Genomic DNA, 26,283 nt, shown 5'->3' with positions numbered 1-26,283 from the left:
AATCTCCAAACTGCTCTCCACAGTGGCTGAGCTACTTTACATTCCCACCAACAGTGTATAAGTGTTCCCTTTTTTCCCACAATCTTGCCAACATCTTTATTTTTTGTCTTTTTGATAATAGCTATTCTGACAGGTGGGAGATGGTGTCTCATTGTGATTTTAATTTGCTTTTTTCGAATGATTAATGAAGGTGAGCATTTTTTCATGTATTTGTTGGCTGCATGTATGTCTTTGGAAAAATGCCTGTTCATGTCCTTTGCCCCTTTTTTAATGTGTTGTTTGTTTCATCTTGTTGAATTGTTGAAGTTCCTTATAGATTCTGGATATTACATCTTTGTCGGATACATAGTTTGTGAATATTTTCTCCTGTCTGTAGATTGTTTACTCGTTGATAGTTTCTTTTGTTGTGCAGAAGCCCTTTAAGGTCCCACTTTTCAATTTTTGATTTCGTTGCTATTGCTTTTGGGGACTTAGTTATAAATTTCTTCACCAAGGCTGACGTCCAGGATGATATTTCCTAGATTTTCTTCTAATATATATTTTCATAGTTTGAGGTCTTACATTTAAGTTCTTAATCTATCTTGAGTGGATATTTGTATATGGTAAAAGGAAGGAGTCCAGTTTCACCCTTCTGCATATGACTAGCCATCCCAGCACCATTTAGGGAGTCCTTTTTCTATTGCTTGTTCTGGTTGATTTTGTTGAAGATCAGATGGTTGTAGGTGTGTGACTTTATTTTTGGGTTCTCTATCCTATTGCATTGATCTTTTTGTCGATTTTTGTACCATACTATGCTGTTTTTGTTACTGTAGACCTGTAGTATAGTTTGAAGTCAGGTAGTGTGATGCCTCCAGCTTTGTTCTTTTTGCTTAGAATTGCTTTGGCTGTTTGGGCTTTTTTGGAGGGAGGGTTCCATTTTAGAATAGTTCTTTCCTATGAAAAAATGATGTTGATAGTTTGATAGAAATAGCATTGCATCTGTATATTGCTTTGGACTATGTGGCCATGTTAACAATATTTTCAACCTTTGCAACCACATTCCTGTGATGATACTGGTACTTGAAGCACCACCAAAGTTTTTCTCTCAAGCTTCAGATGAGAAATACCTTAGGGAGTTAATGCAATTAACTTGTCACCCAGGATTTTATTATTCTTTAACTTTTGTATACTCTCTTAGTTCCTCTTTTATCTCCCTATTTCTTTTCCAGTCTTCTTTCTCCTTTCCCTTTGCTTTTTCTGATTTATTGATCACATATACTTTCTACTGTTGTATTAAATATCTGCCATATTTGTTACTTTTCTTCATTTCAAAGGTAAGCTTTTACTTTGGGAATTGAATCTGTAGAGGTTTTTAGCCTTTATAAAAATAATAACTTAGCTACTATCTACTAATATTACGGGTTATATGCCTCTGTCAGATACATAATTTTATAGGCTTACATTAATTCCTTCATGGATAGTATACTAGGGTGTAAGTCTGTTTTCTTTTCTTTTTTTTTTTTTTAAATACCTTGTCATCTCTTCTTTGTTGGCAGTTATAAAGTTCTCTGCTATGACTGTATCCTAGGACAGTTATACAGAGGATTCCTCAAAAAGCCAGGGTTAAAAGTGAATTTGGAGTTAAATAACTCTACCTTTATCTGAAGCTAAGACTCCTGGAGGATGTGAGAGGTGACCCCCACCCCCCGCCACCCCCCACCCCCGTGCCTGGAGGATTCTGATTAGTCCCTTCCTCTGTGTCTCCCCATGGTTTTCTAAAACAATTTGTTGAGGATAGAATAACAACTCAGTTACATTTACATTCTTAGGACTGAAAGATGATACTAGGTCAGGAAATAGCATTTGAAAGTCATTCTGATCTGGAGGGATGAAGCCAAGATATGGCGGAAGCTGGGAAAAGGTCAGTTTGAGTAGCCTGAACCTGCCCAGGGCTGACCGACCTGTGTGGATTCAGACCAGTGCCTGGAGCCAGGGTTTCTCTGATCACTGTTTTAAAAAAGGGAGCCAGGCTGAAAATCCTGGGAAGCCCAGGTCCTTCCTCCTTGGCTTTCTTCTTTTCTTGGCTCTGTGGTTCCCCTTGCTCCCTCTCCTGCAGGTGGACTCTGCGTTTCTTAACGATTGATGGACTTGGCATCTGTTGACTAAAGCAGTAAAACTAGAAAGAAAGAGGGGGGAAACACCCAAAGGTACTTGCTGAAGACAGATTTTTTAAGGCAGCGCCTTCATGTTCTTTTTAGAGTCACAGGTATAAACAAGCAAATAAGTGTGCACATCTTAACATTCATTAAAAAAAAAATTTACTTAACAAGTAAGTATGTGAGTTTACTTTTATTTTCTACTTAATTTATTTTTCACACTTTTTTTTAATTTAAAGCTTTAAGAAAGCAAAGAATGAAAATAGCCCTGATACCCAGAGAAGCAAATCTCATGCACCGTGGGAAGAAAATGGCCCCCAGAGGTAAAGGGAATCATTGTTTTTATAAAGAAGACAGTAGAAAAGGGGTTAGCACTTGCAGCTCATTGAATAAAGGAATCCAGCTGCTGGGTGGTTGATCACTGCTAGCCATGGATAAAGTGTGCAGACTGTAAATGAGTGTGACCCAGGGAGAGAGGGGCTGGGATTTCTGAAGTGGAAATCAACCCTATGTTTTATAACATAAAACGTTTCCCTGGAAAGGCAAAAGAGAAACCTAGGAAATACTATGAAATTGCCTGTAAGGTAATATATTTCTGAAAACTCTAAATGACATATTAATAATTTGCCCATTTCATGATTTTGGTTAAAAACTTAAGTCAAGGCTGGGCATGGTGGCTCACGCCTGTAATCCCAGCACTTTGGGAGGCCGAGGCGGGTGGATCACGAGGTCAGGAGATCGAGACCATCCTGGCTAACACGGTGAAACCCCGTCTCTACTAAAAATACAAAAAATTAGCTGAGCGTGGTGGCGGGCGCCTGCAGTCTCAGCTACTTGGGAGGCTGAGGCAGGAGAATGGCATGAACCCGGTAGCTGGAGCTTGCAGTGAGCGGAGATCTTGCACTGCACTCCAGCCTGGGCGACAGAGCGAGACTCCGTCTCAAAAAAAAAAAAAAAAAAAAAAAATTGGGTCAAAAACTATAGCTGATTAATAGTGATGCTGGAAGACCTTTATTCCTAAAAATATGGATATGTCTAGTTTATCTCTGGTCACAACTACCAAACCAGTGACAGACCTGTGTTGTAACTTATAGTTCAAATTCTAACCCTGCCGCATCCTAGCTACTTTATTTGGGCTACTTAATTAAGTAGTCTATATTTCAATTTTTTTCTGTTTAATAGGTTTAGTAATTGTACCTCAGTGCTGAAGGCTGATAAGAAGATTAGCTGAGATAGAATGTAAAGCCTTCAGCTGAGTCAGTGTTTAGAAAGGGGAAAATTCATCATACTTATGAATTGTTACTGTTATTTGTTTGTGTTCATTTTTTACTACTGAAGGCTAATGAGACAAATCGCATTCCTGCAAAATAATGACCTTTATGATTTGATTGGCCAGATCTTACCTCTTTTCTTTCAATAAATCTTGTCAGCAAAGAGAACCACATGCCTCTGGAGGTACCAGCTGTGCAGTTATGAATGACCCTAGGTCTGGGCTGGGCTGTGTGTTCCCCCAGGACCTCTCTGGGCTCTTTTTGACCATTTATCTTTCTCTCCAGTGGACTCTACAATTCTCCCAGTGACCGCACTAAGTCACCGAAGTTCCCTTACACACGTCGCCGAAACCCCTCCTGTGGAAGTGACAATGACTCTGTACAGCCTATGAGGAGGAGGTAAGTGGAACATAATCCCTCTGTTAGCAGTTTTCGACAGAAGCATTTTGTCCCAGGCCTGACTTTATAGCAGGTGATTCTTATACCAACATTACTGTTTCTCTTTAAAAAACAGGAAGCTTACTCTTTCTGACATAAAATAAGTTAGGAATCCTGAAGTATTTATCTTAAACAGCCAGAGTTTTAGAGAATAATTTCATAAAATATTGGCAGGAAATTGCTTTCTGTATTCTATTTATGACTGACGTGTCTAAAAATAGCATATATAATATACAAAAACATGTATTATGTATAGTATATTACATAGTAGAGACAGCATGTCTTTTTTTTTCTTGAAACAGAGTTTCACTCTTGTTGCCTAGGCTGGAGTGCAGTGGCACAATCTTGGCTTACCGCATCTTCTGCCTCCTGGGTTCAAGCGATTCTCCTGCCTTAGCCTCCTGAGTAGCTGGGATTACAGGCATGTGCTGCCACATCCGACTGATTTTTTTTGTATTTTTAGTAGAGATGGTGTTTCTCCATGTGGGTCAGGCTGGTCTCGAACTCCCAACCTCAGGTGATCCACCCGCCTAGGCCTCCCAAAGTGCTGGGATTACAGGTGTGAGCCACCGCGCCCGGCCGAGATAGTATATCTTAATATATAAAACATATTAAGTGTTTCTACCTGAGAAGACAAAACTACACTTAAAGATAAGCCTTCTTAGCTGAGAAATGCCTTTTAAAGCACAGAAAAAAATGAAACCTGTTACATTTTACCTATAAGGTTAGAGTGTTTGAAGGGATTATATTTGTGTGTGTATGCTTAATAAAAAAAAGTCCTTAGCTGGAAGTTTTGGACCTGTCTGCAAAGCAGGTTGGGCAGTGTGACAGGTGCAAGAGAGGAAGATGTAGAAATGACTTATCAGTGAAATTCTTTTCACTCCTATGTGGCAGGGACTGTGGTTTACTTTGAGTACCTACATAATTGGCATTGTATAAATGACTTTTTCTTTTACCTTTTTTTGTTTTTTGTGGTTTTTGTTTTTGTTTTTGAGATGATGTCTCGCTCTGATGCCCAGACTGGAGTGCAGTGGCTTGATCTCAGTTCACTGCAACCTCTGCCCCCTGGGTTCAAGCGATTCTCCTGCCTCAGCCTCCTGAATATCTGGGATTACAGGCATGCACCATCAGGCCCAGCTAATTTTTGTATTTTTAGTAGAGACGGGGTTTCTCCATGTTGGTCAGGCTGGTCTCGAACTCCTGACCTCATGATCCACCTGCCTCAGCCTCCCTAAGTGCTGGGATTATATGCACGAGTCTCCGCGCCCAGCCTCTTTTTCCTTTTTTTAAAAAAATAAAAATGTGTAAACTAAAGTAGAGATGGGGTCTCACTTGCTGTGTTGCCCAGGCTGGTCTTGAATTCCTTGCCTCAAGCAGTCCTCCCACCTCAGTCTCCCAGTTTGCTGGGATTACAGGCATGAGTCACTGCATCCAGCCTAAATAACTTTTATGATTACAAGAAGTTCAGTTCATGATGTCAGGTAACCATCAAGACTCTTTTTATGCACACTGCAGGTTTGGAAGCCAAGCCCTTCTTTCCACCTATGCCCTAGTTAATACACACTTGCTCGCCCTTTCCTGCTTGATCCCTTTTGCTTCTGCTGCTTTCCCAGAGTTTTGCCCCCAGCTTTCTGAAACCAAGTTCAACTTCATTGAAATTCTTTAATGGTTAAGAAGAGAAGGGTCTATATTACCTTCATGTAGTAGGACTGACATGAGGGGGCTAGATCAGGACCAACAGTGATTAGATAGGATAATAGAGTAATAGTAGGTATTTGTTTGGTGTTGGCCATATTCCAAGTACTGAGTAAAGTGCTTGTTATATATTATTTCATGTAATCCTGACAGTAACAACTCTTTAGGAGCTGGCATTTGTATTCAGGCATGATGTGATTCTAGCAGAGGGGGATTAAATAGGGAATTGGTGCAAAGGTGTAAGTAGGATTGAAGGCGCAAAAAGCAGAGACTGATGTAACTCAGAGATCTAGCTGCTGTTACTGCCTCTGGACTGAAGGAGTACAAAGAGAGAAGTGGGTGTTACCTAGAGACCAGAAGCCACTTCCACCTTTGAGCTGGCAATCCTGAGCCTGTGCTTGCCGCTGACATTGCTGCAGGCACCGTGATGGATGCTAGGCAGGGACCACTCTTGCTGACGTTGCTGGAGGTACCACCACCGTAGCCAAACAAAGAACACCCACTTCTCAGGAGTGCAAGAGTTGATGCCACAGGTACAACTAGAGGCAAAATCACTTTCCCCTTTCTCTGCCTTCAAATCTTACTGGAGTCTCTTTTAACTAAAACTCAGCTGGCAAAGGTGTCCAGGAATATAAAGTTTCCAGGCTTTCTATCTTGGCAGTAGAGGGCAGATTATAGAGGAGTCAGTAGAGGCTGAGTACCAATGAAAAATATTCAGCCCAGCATCACCATCTCACTTTTACAGATGAGAAAACTGAGGCTCAGGGAGATGATGGTAGCTTGTCCTCTGTGGCACACATGGGATTGGAATCCCAGTCTGTACATCTGAAAAAGTTGGAGATAGTGATAGCCCTCATTGAAATAAAGCTGTCCTTCAGCCCTTACTCAGCTTTCTCCTTGGGAACACCAAGAGTTGGTTCAACTTGGACAATACTTAAAAGCAAAGCAACACCACTGGGAAATACTTTAAAATGCATTTGTGTGTATTGTGTGTTGAGGCAACATAGGTGGCAAGGATGATGAGAATTTAGCATATATTATTGGTAGATAGAGTTTTATAGTTTTCCACCCTTAATTAATTAGTGCAATTTGTCAGCACTCCCTAAATAAAATAATTACACATGTTGAGCAGATAGTCATTTTAACACATTTGAAAATGAACTTAATTAAATTTTGCTAAAATATGCCTAAATTTGCGTATTTTCATACAAAATAAGCTTGAAATAGTTTGCAGCATATACACTCCCAGATCCAGACTTGACTTCTACAATGAGGTTCATTTTCCACTGGCTTCCTGTGAAACACAGAGAAGTAATTGTGGAGAGTGGATACAGGATCCTTTCATTGCCATATTCCAGGGGGAAGGCTATTTAAATTTGCTAGAAAGGGAATCTTTTTGCCTGAGCATCCCTAGAGCCTTTTGCCTGGCGCACTTACAGGTCTCTTTTGGGGATCTGTGTTTTGAGGCAACAAGCCATTGCTGCATGTTGACATAAAAGAACTAAAGTACATTGTTCTCTGTTTCTTTCCAGTACAAATGCCCTGTAAGTGTCCTTGTCCTTGTCAGTCTTGTTTTATCTTCACACATATTTACCTTGCACTGGGCACACATCCCTACATTGCTGGATTAACATTGACATTTAAAACCGAGATATGTCATCAGCATGGAAGAATCTCAAGGACTTAAATTTAATAATAGGAAATTATATTTTGCTTTGGATGCCAGCATAATACATTTTGCAATATATGTCAAAATTTCGTATTTTGTCAGTTATTTATCATGAGATGGATACAGGCTATCAAATTCTGGCTGAGTCCAGAATAGTGATCCTTAACCTTTTTGGGTAATACTACCCTCTGAGATCTGGTGAAATGTTGGATTCATTCCCTAGGGAAAGACAGGTTCATATTTAAATACATATAAACATTTCCATATAATTTTCAAAGTTCATGGAGACCCTGAAGCCTGCTTGTTTAAACATTCCTATTCTAGAAAAAGAAAGCCAGCATTTTTTCTGGTAGTACAGTATATTTTCACTCTTTAGCTTTCACTTTTACATTAAAAAATGTTTGAGTGCCTGTTGTATGCCATGCAATGTGCTGCTACCACCAGACAAAGTTCCTGTCCTTTGGGAGCTTAGATGCTATTAAGGGATAAATATATGAGTCATAGGAATATATGTGCCATTATGACTTTAATATGTAATAGGAAGGTAAGCTATGTGGTACTTAGGGGAATTTTAAAAACTTTTTATTGAAACCTAGCATGCATACAGAAAAGTACACACGTGTCATAAGTGTAAATGCGTGATAAATTGTTATAAATAGACACCCGTGTAGTGAGCACTCTTAGGGGAAGTTTGCTGAATCACTGAGCCAAAGAGGTTGGGGTAGGTTTCCTGAGGTTGGATGCCTGAGCCAGGATCTGAGATACAAACAGGCTAAAAGAAAGGAACGATCATACCAGATAGAGGGGCTAGCATGTGCAAAAGCCTTGGGAATGGAAAGAAGCAGGGAACCTTTGTGAAAAGGAAAAAGGCCAGTGTTTATCAGACTCTGAGAGTGAATAAAAATGTGTTAGAAATGAGCATAGAGAGAAAGATGGGATCAGACCTTACAGCCCACCTGGCCTTTGTTCAGGATTTTGGTACTTAGACCAGTGGTTTTTTTACAGGAAGTACAATAACATCACCCTTGTGTTTGTAAAGATGGTCCTCACTGTCTTGTGGAGAAATGGTGAAAGAGGGTAGTGGCAGAATTGGAGAGACCAGGCGGCAGGCTATGGTACGAGTCCTAGCAATAGAGAATGGGAGCATGGACCAAGGTGGTGATGTGGAGATATAAAGAAGTGGATGATTTCAGTAGCCAGCAGGAGGAGGTAAAACTGGTAGGAGAATCAGTATGAGGGGTGGAGGAGAGGGAGCTGTCCAGAATGAAACCCAGGCTTGTTCAGTTTTTTGAATTCAATGTATTGCTTAGAAATAGAATCATCAGGACTTTACAGGCTTGAAAGGGACAATTGCCAATTTAGTTTCTGATACCCTGAATTTATGGTGCTTCTGAGAAGTCCAAATGCACAATTCACATGGATTGTTGAATGTAAGTCAGGAGCTAGATTTGCTTTATGGACTGAAATATAATTTTAAGTATGTTACTTGAAGTATAGAGATTAGGTTGTTTAGGTGGATAGTATAGATAGAATGCAAAAAGACAAAGCCAATGACAGAGTTGTAGGAAACTCCAGCATTTGTCTTAATTGAAGATTAACTGTAATGGAGAAAGAGAAATCGTGGCCATGGAAAAATCAAGAGAGTGAAAATTTGCATACCAAATGTCTCCCTTCTCTCTTCATTCCCAGAATACTAGAATCCAGGCTTATATTACTTAGGCAGAAAATTAGAGAATTCCTTTGTAAGAAATGAACAGGGTCAAGAGAAAAGACTATGGATACTAGCTTTCAAAGCATCTTCCAATGAAATTGTTGTATCTCCTAGGCATGAGATTAGAGAATCCCACTGCAGGAAATGGACCAGGTACAAGAGAAAAGACTTGCATATACTTACTTTCAAAGGATCATCCATTGAAATGATTGATGCTGCCCTCATATTACTGTGAGGCCACTAATTAACATGCTCTGCACCAACCAAAGGGCTCCAGTCACTTTAACGCTTACTACTTGGATAGGAATGGAGAGCCATGAACACCTGCATTTGAGCATTGCTTCTGTCTGGAAAGGCAGAGACTAAAACAAATAAATGGGGTGTAGGGTGGGATTGGGGGCATTCTCACTGGAAACAGACAATATAAGAAAGAAAAATTTCTAAAAAACTGTTTAGAAAGATGAAAAAATATATCCATGAATTTCTATCAATACAAAGGTAAGAACTAATGAATAAGAGTTTTCAGGCTTTAAATTAGTGTGACAGAATTTAAAATAATCAGTAAAAGATTTGGAAGGTAACATTAAGAAAATCTTCCCCAAAATGGAACCAAAAAGCCCATAATAAAACAAATGTATGGAAATAATAATAATAAAATTATCAAACCTAGATATCAAACATTCAACTAATACAATTTCTAAGAAAAAAGAACAGAGAAAATATAGGAAACTATTAAAGAAACAGCACAAGCAAATATTCCGGAACTGAAGGATGTGACATTATAAAGCAGAACCCACTGAGCATTTGACATAATTGATTGAAAAGTTAGATTCATTCCAAGGTTCATTATAACTAAATTTCAAAACATTATTGATTAACAAAGAATTCTAAAGATTTGGAGGGAGCATGGGAATATGGGAAAGAAAAATCCATGTGCAAATGATGACAAATCAAAATGACATTGCGGGCCAGGTACGGTGTCTCACGCCTGTAATCCCAGCACTTTGGGAGGCCAAGGCGGGCGGATCACCTGAGGTCAGGAGTTCAATTCCAGACTGGCCAACATGGTAAAACCCCGTCCTTACTAAAAGTACAAACTAGCCAGGCATGGTGTTGCATGCCTGTAATTCCAGCTACTGTGGAGGCTGAGGCAGGAAAATCATTTGAACCTGGGAGGCGGAGGTTGCAGTGAGCTGAGATCACGCCACTGTACTCCAGCCTGGGCCACAAGAGTGAAACTCCATCTAAAAAAAAAGAAAAAAGAAAAAACGGACATTGGGCTGCTTCACAGTAATATCAGAGGAAGAAGGCAAAGAAGTATTGCCTTGAGAAGTCTGAAAGATTATTTTCAGTTTAGGAGTCTATGCCCAGATAACCATAATTGTTTGTATAGAATAAAGACATTTTCAGAAATTGTGGGTCCCAAAAAAGTGTATCTGTCGTGCAAATTTTTTCTGTTAGCAACTAAAAGATACACCTTCCCAAAACCCAGACAAGTCGCCAAAAGACTTGGAGATGTGGGGTCCATCATACAAAGAAGCAAAAGGAGTTCCTTGGATCATGGTAAAGGGAGTTAGTCAAAAGTGGGTGGTCCAGGTGTGAGCAGGAGGGCAGAGGGATCTAGGAGGGATATAAATGGAACTTGGAGATTACCTGCGTATCCATCCATAGCAGGAGTTTTGCAGTTCTCTCAGAGTTTGAAGAATAGTGATAAGCAAAAGAACCCTAAGCAAGTGATACGTACATGGAAAACTTAGGCAAGTATCCTCTCTCAGAAAATTTAAAACCTACAAAAGAATGGAATCATATTCCTGGAACACTATTTAGATCATCTGTGACCAATTTCAGTGTAATTGTGTTTATGCTAGATAGTGACCCCAAAATTTGATGTAAGAACAGGGACCACATATTGCTGTTAATGTTACTTGATATAAGTGTATTGGAGGAAATGGGGTAACGTAAGCCATACATTAAAGAGATCAGAGTGGGAAGGTGCTGGATTACACATCATAAGGAAATGGAGCATAGGGCATAGACACCACTCTCAAGAAGTTTGGCTTTGAAGGAGAGAGGAGAGACTGGGCAGATGAAGGGGGATGTGGACTGAAAGTAGGTCTGTGTTTGTTTAAACAGTAGAGAGTTGAAAAAGTTAATAGCTTGTAAAAAGAGTCTGCCAGATGGGCAAGGTGACTATGTGTGAGAGGTGAGAGGGTAGTTAATGAAAGTCATTGAAAAGACATGGGGTGATGGGATGCACAAAGCACTGGTGGAGGGACTGACCTTGGTAGTAAGGATAAATCCATAAATAACAGAGAGGAAGATGTTGGTAAGTTTTTATTTTTGGTAGCAGGAAGATGAAAGAGTTCTATCTGGAGGCTACTTTTTCCTTCGGAAGGAGAAAACAAAGTCATTTGCTGAAACAGGGATACTGTGGGTCAGAGGGTTGCAGGGTGAAGAGTTTGAAACTGCTTTGTACTTAGATCTGCAAAAAGTGGCAGGATTGCTGAACCATGGTGTGGCCCCACTTGAGGTTTATGAACCTGGATTTGTAGTGTAATGTGCCCCTTTTGTGTGACTCCTTCCAGCACTGCTCAACCAGCTGTTTAGAACTGATCCAGAAAACTTGCATAGTTGGATTCACCCATGCCTGGGATTTTGCCAAAAAGACGGAATGAAAAACAGAGTTGGGGAACGTGTTGAGTATCAGCATGCATGTTATTGAAATGATGGATTAGGAAATCTAAACTGAGTACAGAAGACAGTGAAGAGAAGTGAAGAGCTGGTGGAGAGTAGCCAGGTCAATAGATAGTCTTATTGAGGTCAAAGAAAAGGAAGAATGGAAATAGTTGAATAAGCAATAACAGCTTATCTTGGTTGAGTGCTAACAATGACCCAGGTCCTAGTGTATGCATTTTAAATATATTAATTCATTTTATCCTTTAGAGCAGACTTCAAAGGAGATTCTATTAAAAGTAAGCCACTGAGTAGAAAAGTAACTTATTTAAATCACACAACTCATCAGTGGAGAAGATGAGATTCACATTCATGTTGTCTGGCTCTAGAGCCAACACCTTTAACCAGGATGCCCCATTGAAGCTGTTTGAAAGTAAATGGGGAGTGGTAAACAGAAAGGAGATTGTGGTAAGAGAGCAAAGTGTTTGGAGGTGCTTACAGATGATGAAGTCCAAAGTATGACCATGAGGCAGGTTGCTGAGTTGAAGTGGAGGAGATTATGAGAGAAAAGATAAAGAGAATTTGGAGCCCCAGGGTATAGGAAAGGGCATCCAAGTGAGATGATGTCATTTCCACTATGGCGGAAATCAGCTTGGAGGATTGCAGTTCTGCAACTGCAGACTAACCTCATCATTGGATTAATGGAATTCAGACGGTTTGCCTGTCCCACTAGAGTGAGGCCAGGTTATGTTATTAACATTATATTTCTGGGATGTGTCGTATGTAGGGTTAGGCATATACATATGGCTTAAATGTTTGGTGAATGAATGAATGTATGACAGATATGTGTAAACTGAAGTGAAACTCATTTTGGTGTGCTTTCCTTAGCCAGTTGATAATCTCCTGTTTTCTTAAATGTCTTTCTTTGTTTTCACAGGAAAGCCCATAACAGTGGTGAAGATTCAGATCTAAAGCAGAGGAGGAGGTAAAAAAAAAAAAAAAAAAAAAAAGGAAGGAGAGTCAGAGGGAAGAAGGGTTAGCAGATTTAGAAATGTTCAGAGTTGAGGAAAGAGTGGGGGTGTTATTATTTTTTTATTTTTTTTACTTTCAAAAACCAGTTTGTCTTCAGCTGATTCCCAATCTTCCATTCTGTTGCATCTTAAGACTATGCTGTTTCCTACTCCCTTGTGCTCAGAGGAGCTGTCTCATTTATCTGTTGCCATATTATAACCCACCCCAGAACTTAGTGGCTTAAAGCAGCAACAACTGTACTTATCTAGGATAATTCTGTCAATTAAACAGGTAGCTTTTTAGCTAGTCTTGTTCACAATTTCATGAGGCTGTGGTCAGATGACAGCTGAGGTTGTGTTATCCAGGGGGCCTTTCTCTTTCATGTTGGCATCTTGGCAGAAAGGCTGGAGGTCTGGGACCTCTGCATAGTTTCTCCACCTGGCTAGCTTACACTTCTGTAGACACTTCTTTTGCACTTCTTTAGGCTGGAAGCAAAAGCTACCTGTATGTTAAGGGGCTAGTCCTGGAACTGACATAGTATCCCTTCCACCTCATTCTGTTGGTAAAATCAGTCACAAGACCAGTGTAAATTAAGAGGTTAGGGAAATAAACTCTACCTCTCTCAGTGGGGCAGATGGGAGGGTTACAAGATTTTGTGTCCATATTTAGTCCACCACCAGCTTTGCCATGTCAGAGTTCTGTTGGAAGTAATTGATTTTGTGGTCCTTTCTGGGAACATGCTGACAGTCACCTTAATCGGTTTTTATATTTCCCCTGCATTGCCATTTTGCTGAGCTATAGACTCAGTCAGATGTCTTACTGAGTTCAGAAACACTGACTTGGAGAGGGATAATATAGCTCTTGATGTTTGGATTGATAATTTTACTGCAAAATGAATTCCAGAGGACCAATATAAACCTTTCTGAAATTTTTCATGAGTGATAAACGTGTGTTTTTTCTTTTGTTCTTACCATTTTGTCTTCAGGTCACGTTCACGCTGTAACACAAGCAGTGGTAGTGAATCGGAAAATTCTAATAGAGAACACCGGAAAAAGAGAAACAGGTAATATCTCAATATTATACTTAACTGGCAGTCTGACATCACAGGCTGCCTTTGGTGGTAGAAACTGTGTCCTTTGTAAGTCTGGTTTTTCCGTCTGTGTTTGAGAAGCAATCTGGCACTATTTTGAAGCACTTAGTTTAGGAAGCTTTAGCTCTTTAAATGGAGTTTTCTTATCTTCACAATAAGACGATTAAACAACTTGACAATGAGGTCTCTTCTTGTGTGTGTGTGTTTTTTTAAAGATGATTCTGTATATAGCTACAATGTGTAGCGAATTTCTCTAAGGCTGGTAAGAAAGTTTACTATTTGTAGAGAGATTCTCCCTGAACTAGCTTTTCAATGGCATTACTATATTTTACCCAGCCAAAAATAACTCATTGTTTCTTAGATTCTGCAGTTTCAGGCTCATGTATACATATGTGCTAATAATACGTGCATTTACTCATCTATGTGTGCCAGACATTACATATATATAAGATACATTTTTTAAGAGATTTTTAATCACATCATTTGACATGTAATCAGTATTATTGGTGGCTTAATGCATTAATCAGTTGTCCCTAATTCCAAAATATGCACTTGAAAACAAGAAGTATTTGTGTGATTAATGAAAAGAGCACCTTGGGAGTCAGAGGGATTTGATTACCAGTCATGCCAGTTGTTAACCCAGTGGTTCTCAACTGGGGTAGTTTTGTCCTCCCTGCCTTCTCCCTAAGGACATTTGGCAATGTTCAGAGTCATTTTTTATTATGACAATTGGATGGGGGGGTTGCAACTGGCCAGGGATGCTGCTAAACATCCTACCATGCATAGGACAGGCCCTGGCAACAAATAAGTGCCTTGTACAAAAACATTATCAGTAGTGCCACTCTTGAGAAACCTGTTTTGACCTAATGTGGACCTCTGGCCTGGTTGCTTTACTTTTCTGAGTTATCTTTTTCTCTTCTGAAAATTGAGGAAGGCCGGGTGCAGTGGCTCATGCCTGTAATCCCAACACTTTGGGATGCCCAGGCAAGCGGATCACCTGAGGTTGGGAGTTCTAGACCAGCCTGACCAACATGGAGAAACCCCATCCCTACTAAAAATACAAAATTAGCTGGGTGTGGTGGCGCATGCCTGTAATCCCAGCTACTCAGGAGGCAGAGGCAGGAGAATCACTTGAACCTGGGAGGTGAAGATTGCGGTGAGCTGAGATTGTGCCATTGCACTCCAGCCTGGGCAACAAGAGCGAAACTCCATTTCACACAGGAAAAAAAAAAAAAGAAAGAAAGAAAAAAAGAAAAATGAGGAAGTTGGATTAGATAATCTTCAGGGTCTTTCTTTAGTGCTTAGAAACCTTGTGCTTGGCACAAATTGAATCGGTGGCCCTCTCTAACTACGAAGCCTGTGTGATAATAGCCCAGACAGCACTGTAAGAGTGGACATTTTTTTAGGAAAGCATTCTATGTGGAGTCTGCTGAGGCTGGAATTACACTAAACAGATGGGAGATCTCAATGTGTTATGACACCTTTCTCAAAGAAACGATTTCAGTTTCTTCTGTGAAAACCCACATGTGGGAGGTAGCTCCTTCTTAGGTACCCTCTTTCTGATCAAAAATTCAATATTTCTGCACAAACAAAACAAAACAAAGCAAAAGTACCCACTTATTTTCCTATTTAAAACTTTTCATTGATCATGCCAGTATTTTAAGTCTGTTTCTGTTTTGCTTAATATATTCTAAATTGTGCCCATAAATGTTCTTTTCTCAACTGTTCAGAAAGTGGCCCATTTAAAAACATTTTTTGGGTGGCCAAAATTGCTCACATTCACTACTGAAAATGAAACACTAGTGAAAGGTTGCCATCAAGTAATTAAATTGCTCATTACTGATCTGGTTGCACTGGATTTAATATTTTTTGTCAGTATTTTCTCCCTTAAGAGTTTCTTCCCCCTTTTCCCTGGAGATTCTTAGATTGGCTTTCTTTGTACTGTGTAAATAGTATGTTTTAGAATAACGATGATTCTGAATGTTTAATGAACTTTGTAAGGCTAGTAATGAGAAATAGCTTTCAAAACACATTCTGACACTTTTCATGCAAAAGATCCAACAGGCTTTCACAATCACTTATGCTACCTGTAGAAATATTGCTCTAAGAATACCTAAGTTGCCTATGTCTGTAGAAGATGTGGTGTAGTTTGCCTGTCAATAGCATAGCAAAAAGTGGGCAGAGGAAGAAATATAGCTTTCAGTTCTGATCCTCACCACTGCAAATTAGGGTGCAACAGGTATAGAGAAAGAGGGTAGAAACTCATTGTGCTGTCTGTCTCTTGGTGCCATTTACCTATTATGCTGTGCTGCTGCCAACCCCTCCATCCCATTATTAGTCTCTTAAATTTTGCCAGAACCCACTCATCCCACATGAGGATGCATAGGTCTAGATATTTCAACTGCAGCCCTGCAGTCTCTTCAGCCTCATTCATCCTTCCTTTTATTGGCTGACAGTGTGATCCAGCCAGTTCTTTGTGCTTTTATTACAGGACTCTGGTAACCCTATAATGGGGCAAACAGAATCTTGTACATGCTGATGTTCTACCTCTTGCCTGTAAGGTCTGTACACTCAGCGCCAGGATGCTTCATTACTTTCCAGCAAGAGCCTGCACCCGATGCACCCTGTGTTTCTGTCTCTAGGAAACTGTAGCCTAGGGAGAGGGACAACTACTGGGCAAATTTGCTTTTTAGAACCTCTTTTGGAGCCCATGATGTGTCCATTGGAACTCTGGACAGAGTCACTTTTACTTTCTGGAAGTTGCATGTGGTGTTTGGGATGTTGCTCCCTCTGCTTCTCCTTCTTGTGGGATTTTTTTTTTTTTTAAACTTAAAACGAGGTCTTTCCTGTTAGGCATGAGGCCACTCCGTGGAAATATTGTTGTTTTCTTTTTTCCAGGAAGTCAACCCATTGGAGCATAAGCTGCTTTACTGTTTCCATGGATAACCATTTAAACATTTCTCATTTTGTGTGAAGAGAAAAGTTAATAAAACAATGTTTATGAATCAACTTTACCCAAAATAGGCTTTTGACAATCATTAAATTTTTAAAAATAATAATCCACACCAGCTCTGGAAGGCTAATGTTAGAAGCAAAGATTGTTGTTTAGTTTCAGTTTTAGGAAAATGTAACTAAACCACCCCATCTGTCTGTCACCTTTGGGTCCAGACCTAACAGGCCTGGTGTGTAAGGGTTTTTGTGTTAATTGTGCCCTAAGTGTAGGGCTTCATCCCACCATGTTTCCTAGAACACCAGAGGAATTCACCCTGCTTCTTTATTTGGGACATCATTTATGTTTTCCCTTACCCCTTTCCACTTTGTTCTTTCTTTACTGTTCTCATAATCTGTTTGGGTATCCTACAGCTTTCTAGGTTTTGAGGTTTGAGATGATAATTTTTCACTCTCTTTTTATAACCAGATAGAAGTTGGAGGCACAGCTTTTTATTATAACACTTAAGATGACACAAAGTTTTCATTTCTCCTTTTAGTTTCTCTACTATATGCTCATCTCCCTCTCCATTCTCTTGCTTCACTTTTCACTTTTTGTATCATGTTATTCTCTTCAACCAGTTCCTTTCTGTTTCCTGGACTTCCTTCCCAGTCTTTTTTTCTTTTTTCTGTCTCCTCTGAATTCCCTCTCTCCCTAGAAGCCAATGATATGACACAGAATAACCTTAGGACTTGGGACTGGGTCTTGGTTCTGCTGTGTGCTGATATTTGACCTTGGGCAACTTGTATAACGAATTCAAGTATTAGTTTTCTTCTCTTTAAAGTTGGCGGGGAGTGGGGGAGGTGTGCTGTAACAACTGATCTATTTTGTTGAATGAGTTACTGTAAAGATCAAATGAAATGTAAGAAGTGAGAGCATTTTGAAGTACAGAGCCACATAGTCCTGTACCTACTTCCAGAGTTACTCACTGCTGCTGCATCACCTGTCCGCTCCCCCATCCTCTTCCAGCCTTTTTAAACTTTTCTTTCGGTCCTATCTTTCATTCTTCCACCTTTCCTAACTTTATACCTTAGGTTATTTTTACACCAGGATTCTTAACTTCTGATTCTTGGGTAGGTGCTGGGGGTTTCATAACCCCACGAAATTGTATGTTAAATTGTATGTAAAGTTGTATGTGGGTGTCAAGTGTGTAGTTTTCCAGAGATAGGGTCTGTAGCTTTTACCAGATTTATAAGGGGATGTTTAGCACCTGCCCCCCTTAAAACTTGCAAAGTTTTATGGTCTAAAAGCTGAAGGATTATATTGGTACTGGGAAATGAAATTGGTGTTTCAATTCACCAGTAGGATTAAAAACTAAAATGCCTAAACTTTCTTTAGAGATTACTTTGCTGTATTGATTTGTGAAGTAGTTGGTTCTATTGAATTCTTGAAGTTGGGAGCCTACTTAGTACAAGGCACTATAAAGTTAATCTATGTGAGTATTAGATTGTATTAGTTAGAATTTTGAATCTCGTCCCTGAGATCAGAAGGGCCAGCAGCTCGCTTATTGCTGTAGGTTTGAGACCATGGCCACGTGCTGGACTTGCCCAGGGTGTAGGATGAAGGAGGACCTCGCAGGTAGACTTAGGAGAGTGAAACCTTTCATGAACTAGCTTTACCTGGATATGTCTTGAGCTTAATAAAATACCCTTGACGTTCAAGGAAAAGGTTCTACAAAATATCCTTTGTGCTCTTGATGAAAATCAGCAGTGCTTTGAGCCTTCACTGAGGAGAATCTTTGAATTACTCAGTCATTCTTAACTTTGATGTGTTGCTAGGCTCTTAGAATTTTGAAGTGGGAGGTGTGGAGGAGTGGGTGATATGTAGTCTGGTGCATTTTTTTTTTCTTTTTTTTCTATCAGCATGAAAGTAGAAGTAACTCGGGAGCCTACCAAGGATTAAAACAGTAAGAGAAATGAGAGAAGCTTAGGGTAATAGTAGAACTAGAGGAAATTGACAACAGGGGACTATTTGAACACTTCCCTAATTTTATTCTAGGATGTTTGCATCATAAACATGAGTCATGTATGTCAGGTTGTATGTGTATATACATATGTACATACAAATCTGGGAGCCTGTGCTATGAAATTGAACCGACTTTGAAGAGTTTTGTGGCTGTGAGCTGGTTACTTTACCCTGTGAGTCTTCATTTCTCACATGCAAAGTGGAATAATACCTGACCTGCCTACCTCACTAGAGGTTTGTGAAGATCCAGGAGATAATAGATGTGCTTTGAAAAGCAGAAAGTACCCTGAACAGGCAAATTCTGTTAAATTGATAACATCTGGCACTGCGCAGTATTATCTGAAGTTCCTGCAGTATCTGTAAAATGGGGACCAGCTCCATTGAACAAAAAATAAGTCAATGTTTTCTAACATGAATTTGTTCTGGCATGAATGTTGTTAGTTTCTCCCTAACAACATTAGGGTCTTTTAGATGTCTTTTAGGGTCTACCAGATGTCTATAGTATCTAAATAGTAGATTAAGACAGATTTAAATGTTTTAATTATGTTCCATAAGGTCTTTTATATTGTTTTTCTAAAATGAAGAAGCACATTTCTGTGTCAGAAATTTGGCACTGTAAGAGGGACAATATATCTGACTAGGAGGGCAAATCTAGAAGATCACAATTTTGGTACGATTTTGTTTTGGGAGTGGTAAAGAAGAACTTTATTGTCCCTGTACCCCAGGGAAAAAATACATTTGGGATGTTAGCAAACTTAAACTGATAAGCATTTCTTCCATGTTGCTTGAAAATAGGTAATTGCTTCCTTGCCAGGCACTGCCTACTGTCCTGCCCCTGATTTAGGGGCTGCAAACAAGGTAAAAATTTTGGGTATGGAGAGAAGAGTTCATACAAAGCTAGTGGAAACAGACAGTGTTCACCATACTGCAGATGCAAGGGTTTCTGATTTCTACTTTAATAGGATCTGTCAAGATTTAGACATTTGATATAGATGATTTAGGGCTTCCAGAGTATAATCAAGGTTGACAGAGATGACTGTGGAAGGACAAAGCCACAGCAACTGAGGAATGCTGTTACATTACTGAGGGCAAAATAGGTTAAAAATTCATGAAAACAGGAGAGTTTGAAAGGGAAGTTGTGCCAAAAGTAGCCCATTGTAGTAGTGGGAGCATAAGGAATAAGTGGAAGAGACAGAAGTACGTTTAAAAGCAAGTAAGAATAATTTATTGATGGTAGAGACAGTGGGAAAAGCAAATGAACTTTTTGCTTGCTGGTCTTAAGGGAGTGTGTCGACACATGCCTGGAACCAACATAAATTTCCCTAGGGAAGAAAAACTAGGAAAAAAAAAAAGAAGATTGCTTTATAGCAGGTGATCCAAAAAAAAAAAAAATGAGTACAGTTGATGAGAAACACAAGTTCACAATCAGTTGGGACCTGCAGATTTAATTTTGGCAATGGAGGTGGCCACATGAAGCAATTGTTTGGAATGTTATGTTATAGTTGAAGAGTATAAGTTTCTTTCAGTGTGTCTGTCTGGTTTGGAAATAAAATACAAATAGAGAAACATCAAGTTTTAAAGTTGGAAAGGATCTTTGCCGTTAATTTTATATATGAACAGCCTGAGATTTGACCAAAAAAGATAAGCAATTCGCCCAAGGTCTCTGAGTCAGATAACGGCAGAGCTGGGAATGGAGAAAACTCAGGAGCAAGGTTTATGGCTTGTATCATCTTGAAGCTTCATTTTACATTTGCTCTGAAAGACTTCTTAGATTCAGCATTAAGCATGGTGTTTATCTCAGTGAATTAGAAGTGAATTAAGAACTTATATAAAGGAAGGTTCTGTTAGGAACAAAACTGCTAAAGGGATAGGACACAATAAAACTTGGGGATTTGTGTAAGAATTCATTTGGTAATGTGAAGAATTTTGCAAGAGAGTCAGGACTGTGATTGGTAAGACAGGAAAGAGGAGGCTAGGAATAGTCATTTTCTTCATTGTTCTCAAATGATTATATGGCATTTCATCTTCAAAACCTTTGCAGACTTTAATTAAATGTCAAAATGCAGTTAAAATCTAAATTGTATGGATAGTCTGGAAAAGAAGATTGTTGAAGTTTGGTAAGAGATGGAAGAAATACATTAGAATTCTGTTCTGAAACATGGTTAGAATTTGCTGTATTCTAAAGCAACCCTCTCCCTTGTATATTAACTGAAAAACAAAAACCTGGTTATGATATACTTCCTACCACAGTTGTTGACCCTCCGTAGTTACAGGCGGAGAAATGGACAAAATAGGATAAATGTAGACTTATTGGATCAATTGATACTGGAAATAAATGTCAGTTTATTGAGGTTCACCTTTAGATACAACATTTGAAAATTAATACATCCACGACATAAATGACAATGGACTCTTTTTCCCCTTTGAGATTTTGATGACTATGATGTAAGAGCACATTATGACTTTTTAAAAGGTACTATGTCAAAACAATGTTTGCGGTATTTTATTCTTCGTGATGTAAATCTATACATCAAGATTAAAATACAGCAAGAAAGAAGCAAAAACTATTTGGATTCTCCCACACCTGAGGATAAATGAGACTTAAAAAGTCAGAATCATCACAGGAAACATGTCATTTTCCTTTAAAGACTTCTTTATTCACTCATGCATAAACAAAATAGTGATCTCCTGTGTCTTAAATACAGAGTGCTACAATATTCTTGCTTCTAGGGCTAAGATTTTTTTCTTTCCGAGTAGCACCTGTGTTTTTTAGAGCAGTTCAGCAGTGGAAGAAATGACACTTTCATTCTTGTAATGAGGCACCATTAACCAGAGGTCTTTTGTAAGGATGTAATTTCAAACTTCATTACAGGACAGGGTGGCCACACTACCCATTACTCAGGAAAATGTGCTTCTGTTGTGACTTTCCAAAGACTTACATTTTTAATGTGTCTTGTTAGAATATTTATGAAACAGCATCGCCAGTAGAGGGCATCTGTCTTTGAAACATGAATTGCAAGGATATTAACTGACAGGGTTTCACTGCCTTCACTTTAGACTTTTCAGTTAGAAAAAAAGGTAAAGGTACATGTATTATCTTGAATTCTTTCTGATTTGGTCCTTCTTACTGTTATAGCAGAATACAGGAAATACGCATGCTTATGTCTCAGGAGTTTTAATTTTTTATCGTCAGAGTGAAGTCTGAGTATGAGGGTAGCCAGCTGAATTCCACATAGATGAGAATGAACATACAGTAACTGTGCTTCCTTTTCAGCGTCTATTACTCTAGGAAAAGTATGTGTTTGCCCAAGTTAGGCCTCAGCTTTGTTAGTAGGTTTGACCTCTCAAAAATATTTAGACGCCCTAACTTCCTGATACAAACATTTCACATTGTAAAATTTAGTTCTGCCCATCAACTGCACAGTGATTTCATTCAGAATGAAAGCTGCATCCTAAAAGACTCCAGGGTTAGGAGTTAGGAGACCTGAGTTTTGTGTCCAATCCTGGGCCCAGCAATCCGTGTGGGTTCCTGTAGGAAGGGAGATGCCACCTTGCCAGTGCGGCACCTTCCCTGTGATTGTCTCTTCCTAACCCTGACCCCTCGGTCCTAGGGGTGTCCAGGACTGTTCCCCTACCTGCAAGCCTGGTGGGTTTCTGACTGTCACATGAACACAGAATGGCTTGTAGGTGTAGGTTCTGGCTACAAAAATGTGTGTCTGTGTGTTTACAGCACACACGGGTACCAACGTGCCATTTTCAAATGGGAGATTTGTTTCAAAGAATGATTAATAATTATGACCTCATAGTCATAGAAAACTATAGTCATAGTCATAGAAAACTAGGATCTCATAGTTTTCTTCAGTTATTTCTAATATTAAGGTCCATAGCAGTATATGTTCAATTTAAATTTACTCTGTATATGCAATGAGAGAAAGAATTATGCTCTTACATCTATGAAAAATACCATGATGGTATCCTGTTAATCTTCAAATAATAGTCTATTAAAAATGAAAACTTTAGTGAGGAAATACATACACTTCAAAGGCTTGGAGTATGTTACAGATAATTTTTTACTTAGCACAATTCTCCTTTAATCTAGAGAGATTTAAACAGTTTCTTCCTCACAAAGTGCTGTTCTTTTCAACTTGAATTTTCTTTACATTATGTCTAAGTTATATGTGAAATGAATATTTGTCACCCATCCACTGATTCGCACCTGTAAGCAAATCCAGATATCCAGCCCACAGTCTATACTAAGTGCTATAACAGAGGAACCAAAAGACATCTGTTCAGAGAAAGAAATGCCTCCAAGCCTGCCTGTTCTTTTTACTTTTGTCTCGAAGCAGTTATGCTCATGCAGTGGCTGTACTGGGTGAGTACCTGGCAGTTCCATGCTGCTCTCTATACCCTGGGAGATGAACACTCTGGAGCAGCTTTCTGAAGAGCTTACATAAATTAGAAGTTAAATATTCAAATAACAGGTGTTCAGTTTGCCCCCCCCCCAAAAAAAAGGCTTCACAGCATCATTGTTTTGCATTTGAGACAGTATTTCATGTAAATTAAGTACTCCTCCTCTTTCCCCAATAGTGCACCTTATTTGAAAGACTTGATACATCGGAAGTCCAAAATTTGTGCAGGTTGAGCGTGGTCCATGGGTTTTGTTAAGTCTATATCATGCTTTAGAATTGGTTGCAAGACTTAAAAATTAGAAGAGTTCACTTTAAAAATTCAGATTTGGGGATTATCTTGTTTTTAACAAATGAGAGGATTTGGTAACACTATCCTGTGATCTTACATGTCAAGCACCTGTGCTTCCAAGTCTTTCCCACGTTTCTCTTTTCCTCATTTTCATTCCTTCCCTGGCCACATCCAGCATCCAACTGTCATTCCCTCTTAAATGTGTGAGCAGCCATGATGAGAATGGTATGTCTTATTCAGCTAATACATTATGCCACCATATTTAACTTTTTGTACGTCTAGATTTCTATCTTAAAAAATGGGAATTATATTTGGCACCTATTTTTGATGAAAACCTTGACAATTAGTATGACTTTTTAAGAGTATTTCAAAGCAAAACCATTTATTAATCTTTTGACAAGCACATTTAAAATAATGGTTTTGTTTCATCAGTTAAGATTGGCTCTATAGCAGACACCAAAGTTTCTTTAGTCAAAACTTAGAAATGTTTAAAATGAATTTTTGATACATGTCATTTTGCTAGAAAATTAGAATCAGAAGTCTGCAAATAACATGTATTTACATATATAATGAGTATTGTATACTTCTGTGTGTTTATATGTACTTACCTACATATAGATGTATTAATTCAGTTAATATACATCTTTAGCTATAAATGATCGTAATAAAATTTCTGCTGCTTAAGTAACATTTAAAAGCAAGTTTAGGATGAAGCTAAAATGCGCCATCCAGGTAGATGTTAACTTCAGATGCATGGCTTTCCTTTCAGAATACGGCAGGAGAATGATATGATTGATTCAGCACCTCAGTGGGAAGCTGTATTAAGGAGACAAAAGGAAAAAAACCAAGCCGACCCCAACAACAGGCGATCCAGACACAGATCTCGTTCGTATGTGGACTCTTTTTATACCTTGATTCGAAAACACTGAATTTGAAGTAGCATGTGGATATTCAGGTCTTCTAAAGTGTTTTAGTTCAACTAGGATTATTTCATTGTTTGTTTGTCATATTTACCTTCCAATATTTGTGACATTTATTAGCCATGTTTGAAGCCGTAGAAGTTGAAGCACAGTCAAAACAAAATGTCATGCAAACAAGGCCCTCAAAGCCATATTTTTGTTTTGTGTTGTTTCTTAACCAAAATATACATTTACCTGAATAGATAGGAATAGTCTCCTTTGTTGTAGAGCCAGGCTGCTGGTGAAATACCTGCTGCTTCTCTCAGTTTGAGTCTGCACAATTCTCTGAAGTCTTGTTCCAGACTGAACCAGATGTAGATATCTTCCCATCAAAATACCATTTGTGAACAGTAGTCAGTGAGTGATTCATTACACCTCATTGTTGGAATTTGCATGCTCCTCCTGTTGCTAGGCAACGCCTTGTGTGAGCACAATTACACCCTAATGGTGTGATTGCCAGTCCCCCAAATTAATTGTCTTTGAGCTGGTAAAGTTTCTGTGCGCGTGTGTTTTAAATCTGTGCATTATCAAGATTTAGACGCCTTACTCCCACTCCATTTGCCAAACCATGGCTCACCTTTTTAAAGTGAGCCAAGACTAAGTACAGATCCTTTTGTGATGGTGGGTGGTTAGATGTCTGGTGTTGATTACTCACAGGGGGAGGAATTAAGTCCAGTTGCGTATGATAAGGAAATGAAAGGATGTTGGGTAGTGGAGGTGGAGACTGCGTAGGTCGGTAGGGAGCTCTGAGGGAGCCAGGCAGGAGGGTGACAAGAGGACAGCTGTGAATGCCACATCAGGTTAAAAGAGATTAGGAAAGAACTCCGGAGTGTACAGGGGGTTCACACCAGGACCTTTTGTGCTGTAGGACACTAAGGACACTTGTCAGTCTTAGATGTTTACCTTTCAATTAGAAATTAACCCCGTGTATGTGTGTATGTGTTTTATCAGTAGTGCATCATTGTTGAGTGATGACTTTCTTTTGTAATAGAACACCTGCAAATAGTCACTAAACCATGTACACCCTTACAGATGTATTAATTACTCTGTAATGTTTTTTTAGCAACCTAATTAAATTAGTAGTCAATTCAAAGCAGAAGTTAATGAAAATTTCCTTTGCTGTGATAGCACCTTCCCCCAACTCCATTAAAAAAAAAGGAAGTTTAGATATGAAAGAATCAGACCTCATTGAAGAAGTTTACTCAAAAGGCACAGAACCCAAGATTAGATCCGGCACAGTCATGGGTAAATCTTTTGCCACCACATTTTTACCTTTCCATGTGGAATCGTTTTCTTTGAAGGATTTGTTATACACAAGGTTTGGCAACTTGATATTAAATCTTAAAACAGCATTCAGTTTTTATAACTATTTCTAAAGCATTATGAGTTCAATTAAATGTAGTAGTACATTTAATTTATTTAAAAAGGAGAAAGTAAAATAAAATTAGAAAAAATCCTATATATAAGTTTTGAAGAAGCTAAAAAACATTCCTAGAGATATAGTAAATAAATGGAACCATTCATTTGTATATAAAAATTGGGAAATAGAATAAAGTTGTTATTACTATAATTCAGTTATATTATAGAGCAAATATTTGTAGTGGGCCTGGGAATTTAATCATTTTTTAGTTGAGTGGTCTGAGGTTCATTTAACAGCCTTTAAAATTGAGGCAATTTGAGGTGAAATTTACATACAGTCAAATCCTCTCATGTGTACAGTTTAATGAATTTTGACAAATGTATCCATAATCTATCCATCCTGCCAGTCAAGATATAGAATATTTCCATAATCCAGAAAGTTCCTTCATGCTCCTTCTAGTCAGTGCCCACCCTCACAACCAACCACTGTTGAAATCAGAATCACAGCCAACCACTGAAGAAATCAGATTTCTTTCTCTTTTTCCTTTTTTCTCTGTCACCCAGGCTGGAGTACAGTGGCACAATCTTGGCTCACTGCAACCTCTGCTTCCTAGGTTCAA

At 38.9% G+C, this 26,283-nt stretch overlaps 1 protein-coding gene across 2 annotated transcripts in view; it reads left to right on the top strand.

Annotated features, from left to right (window-relative positions):
* Window positions 1–26,283, top strand: part of EPB41L4A (erythrocyte membrane protein band 4.1 like 4A) — a 265,108-nt gene that overhangs the window by 219,787 nt on the left and 19,038 nt on the right. For both annotated transcript variants that reach the window (XM_023212271.3, XM_031935444.1), the window contains 5 exons: window positions 2,375–2,458; window positions 3,692–3,805; window positions 12,530–12,577; window positions 13,589–13,666; window positions 24,115–24,234. In XM_023212271.3, coding sequence (XP_023068039.1) covers window positions 2,375–2,458; window positions 3,692–3,805; window positions 12,530–12,577; window positions 13,589–13,666; window positions 24,115–24,234 — 444 coding nt within the window. The remainder of the gene's footprint in view (window positions 1–2,374; window positions 2,459–3,691; window positions 3,806–12,529; window positions 12,578–13,588; window positions 13,667–24,114; window positions 24,235–26,283) is intronic.

The sequence above is a fragment of the Piliocolobus tephrosceles genome, chromosome 4 (genome assembly GCF_002776525.5).
Source record: "Piliocolobus tephrosceles isolate RC106 chromosome 4, ASM277652v3, whole genome shotgun sequence".
Classification (NCBI taxonomy): domain Eukaryota; kingdom Metazoa; phylum Chordata; class Mammalia; order Primates; family Cercopithecidae; genus Piliocolobus; species Piliocolobus tephrosceles.
Note: the sequence above shows the minus strand (reverse complement) of the source record. Positions and strands in the feature narration are given on the sequence as shown.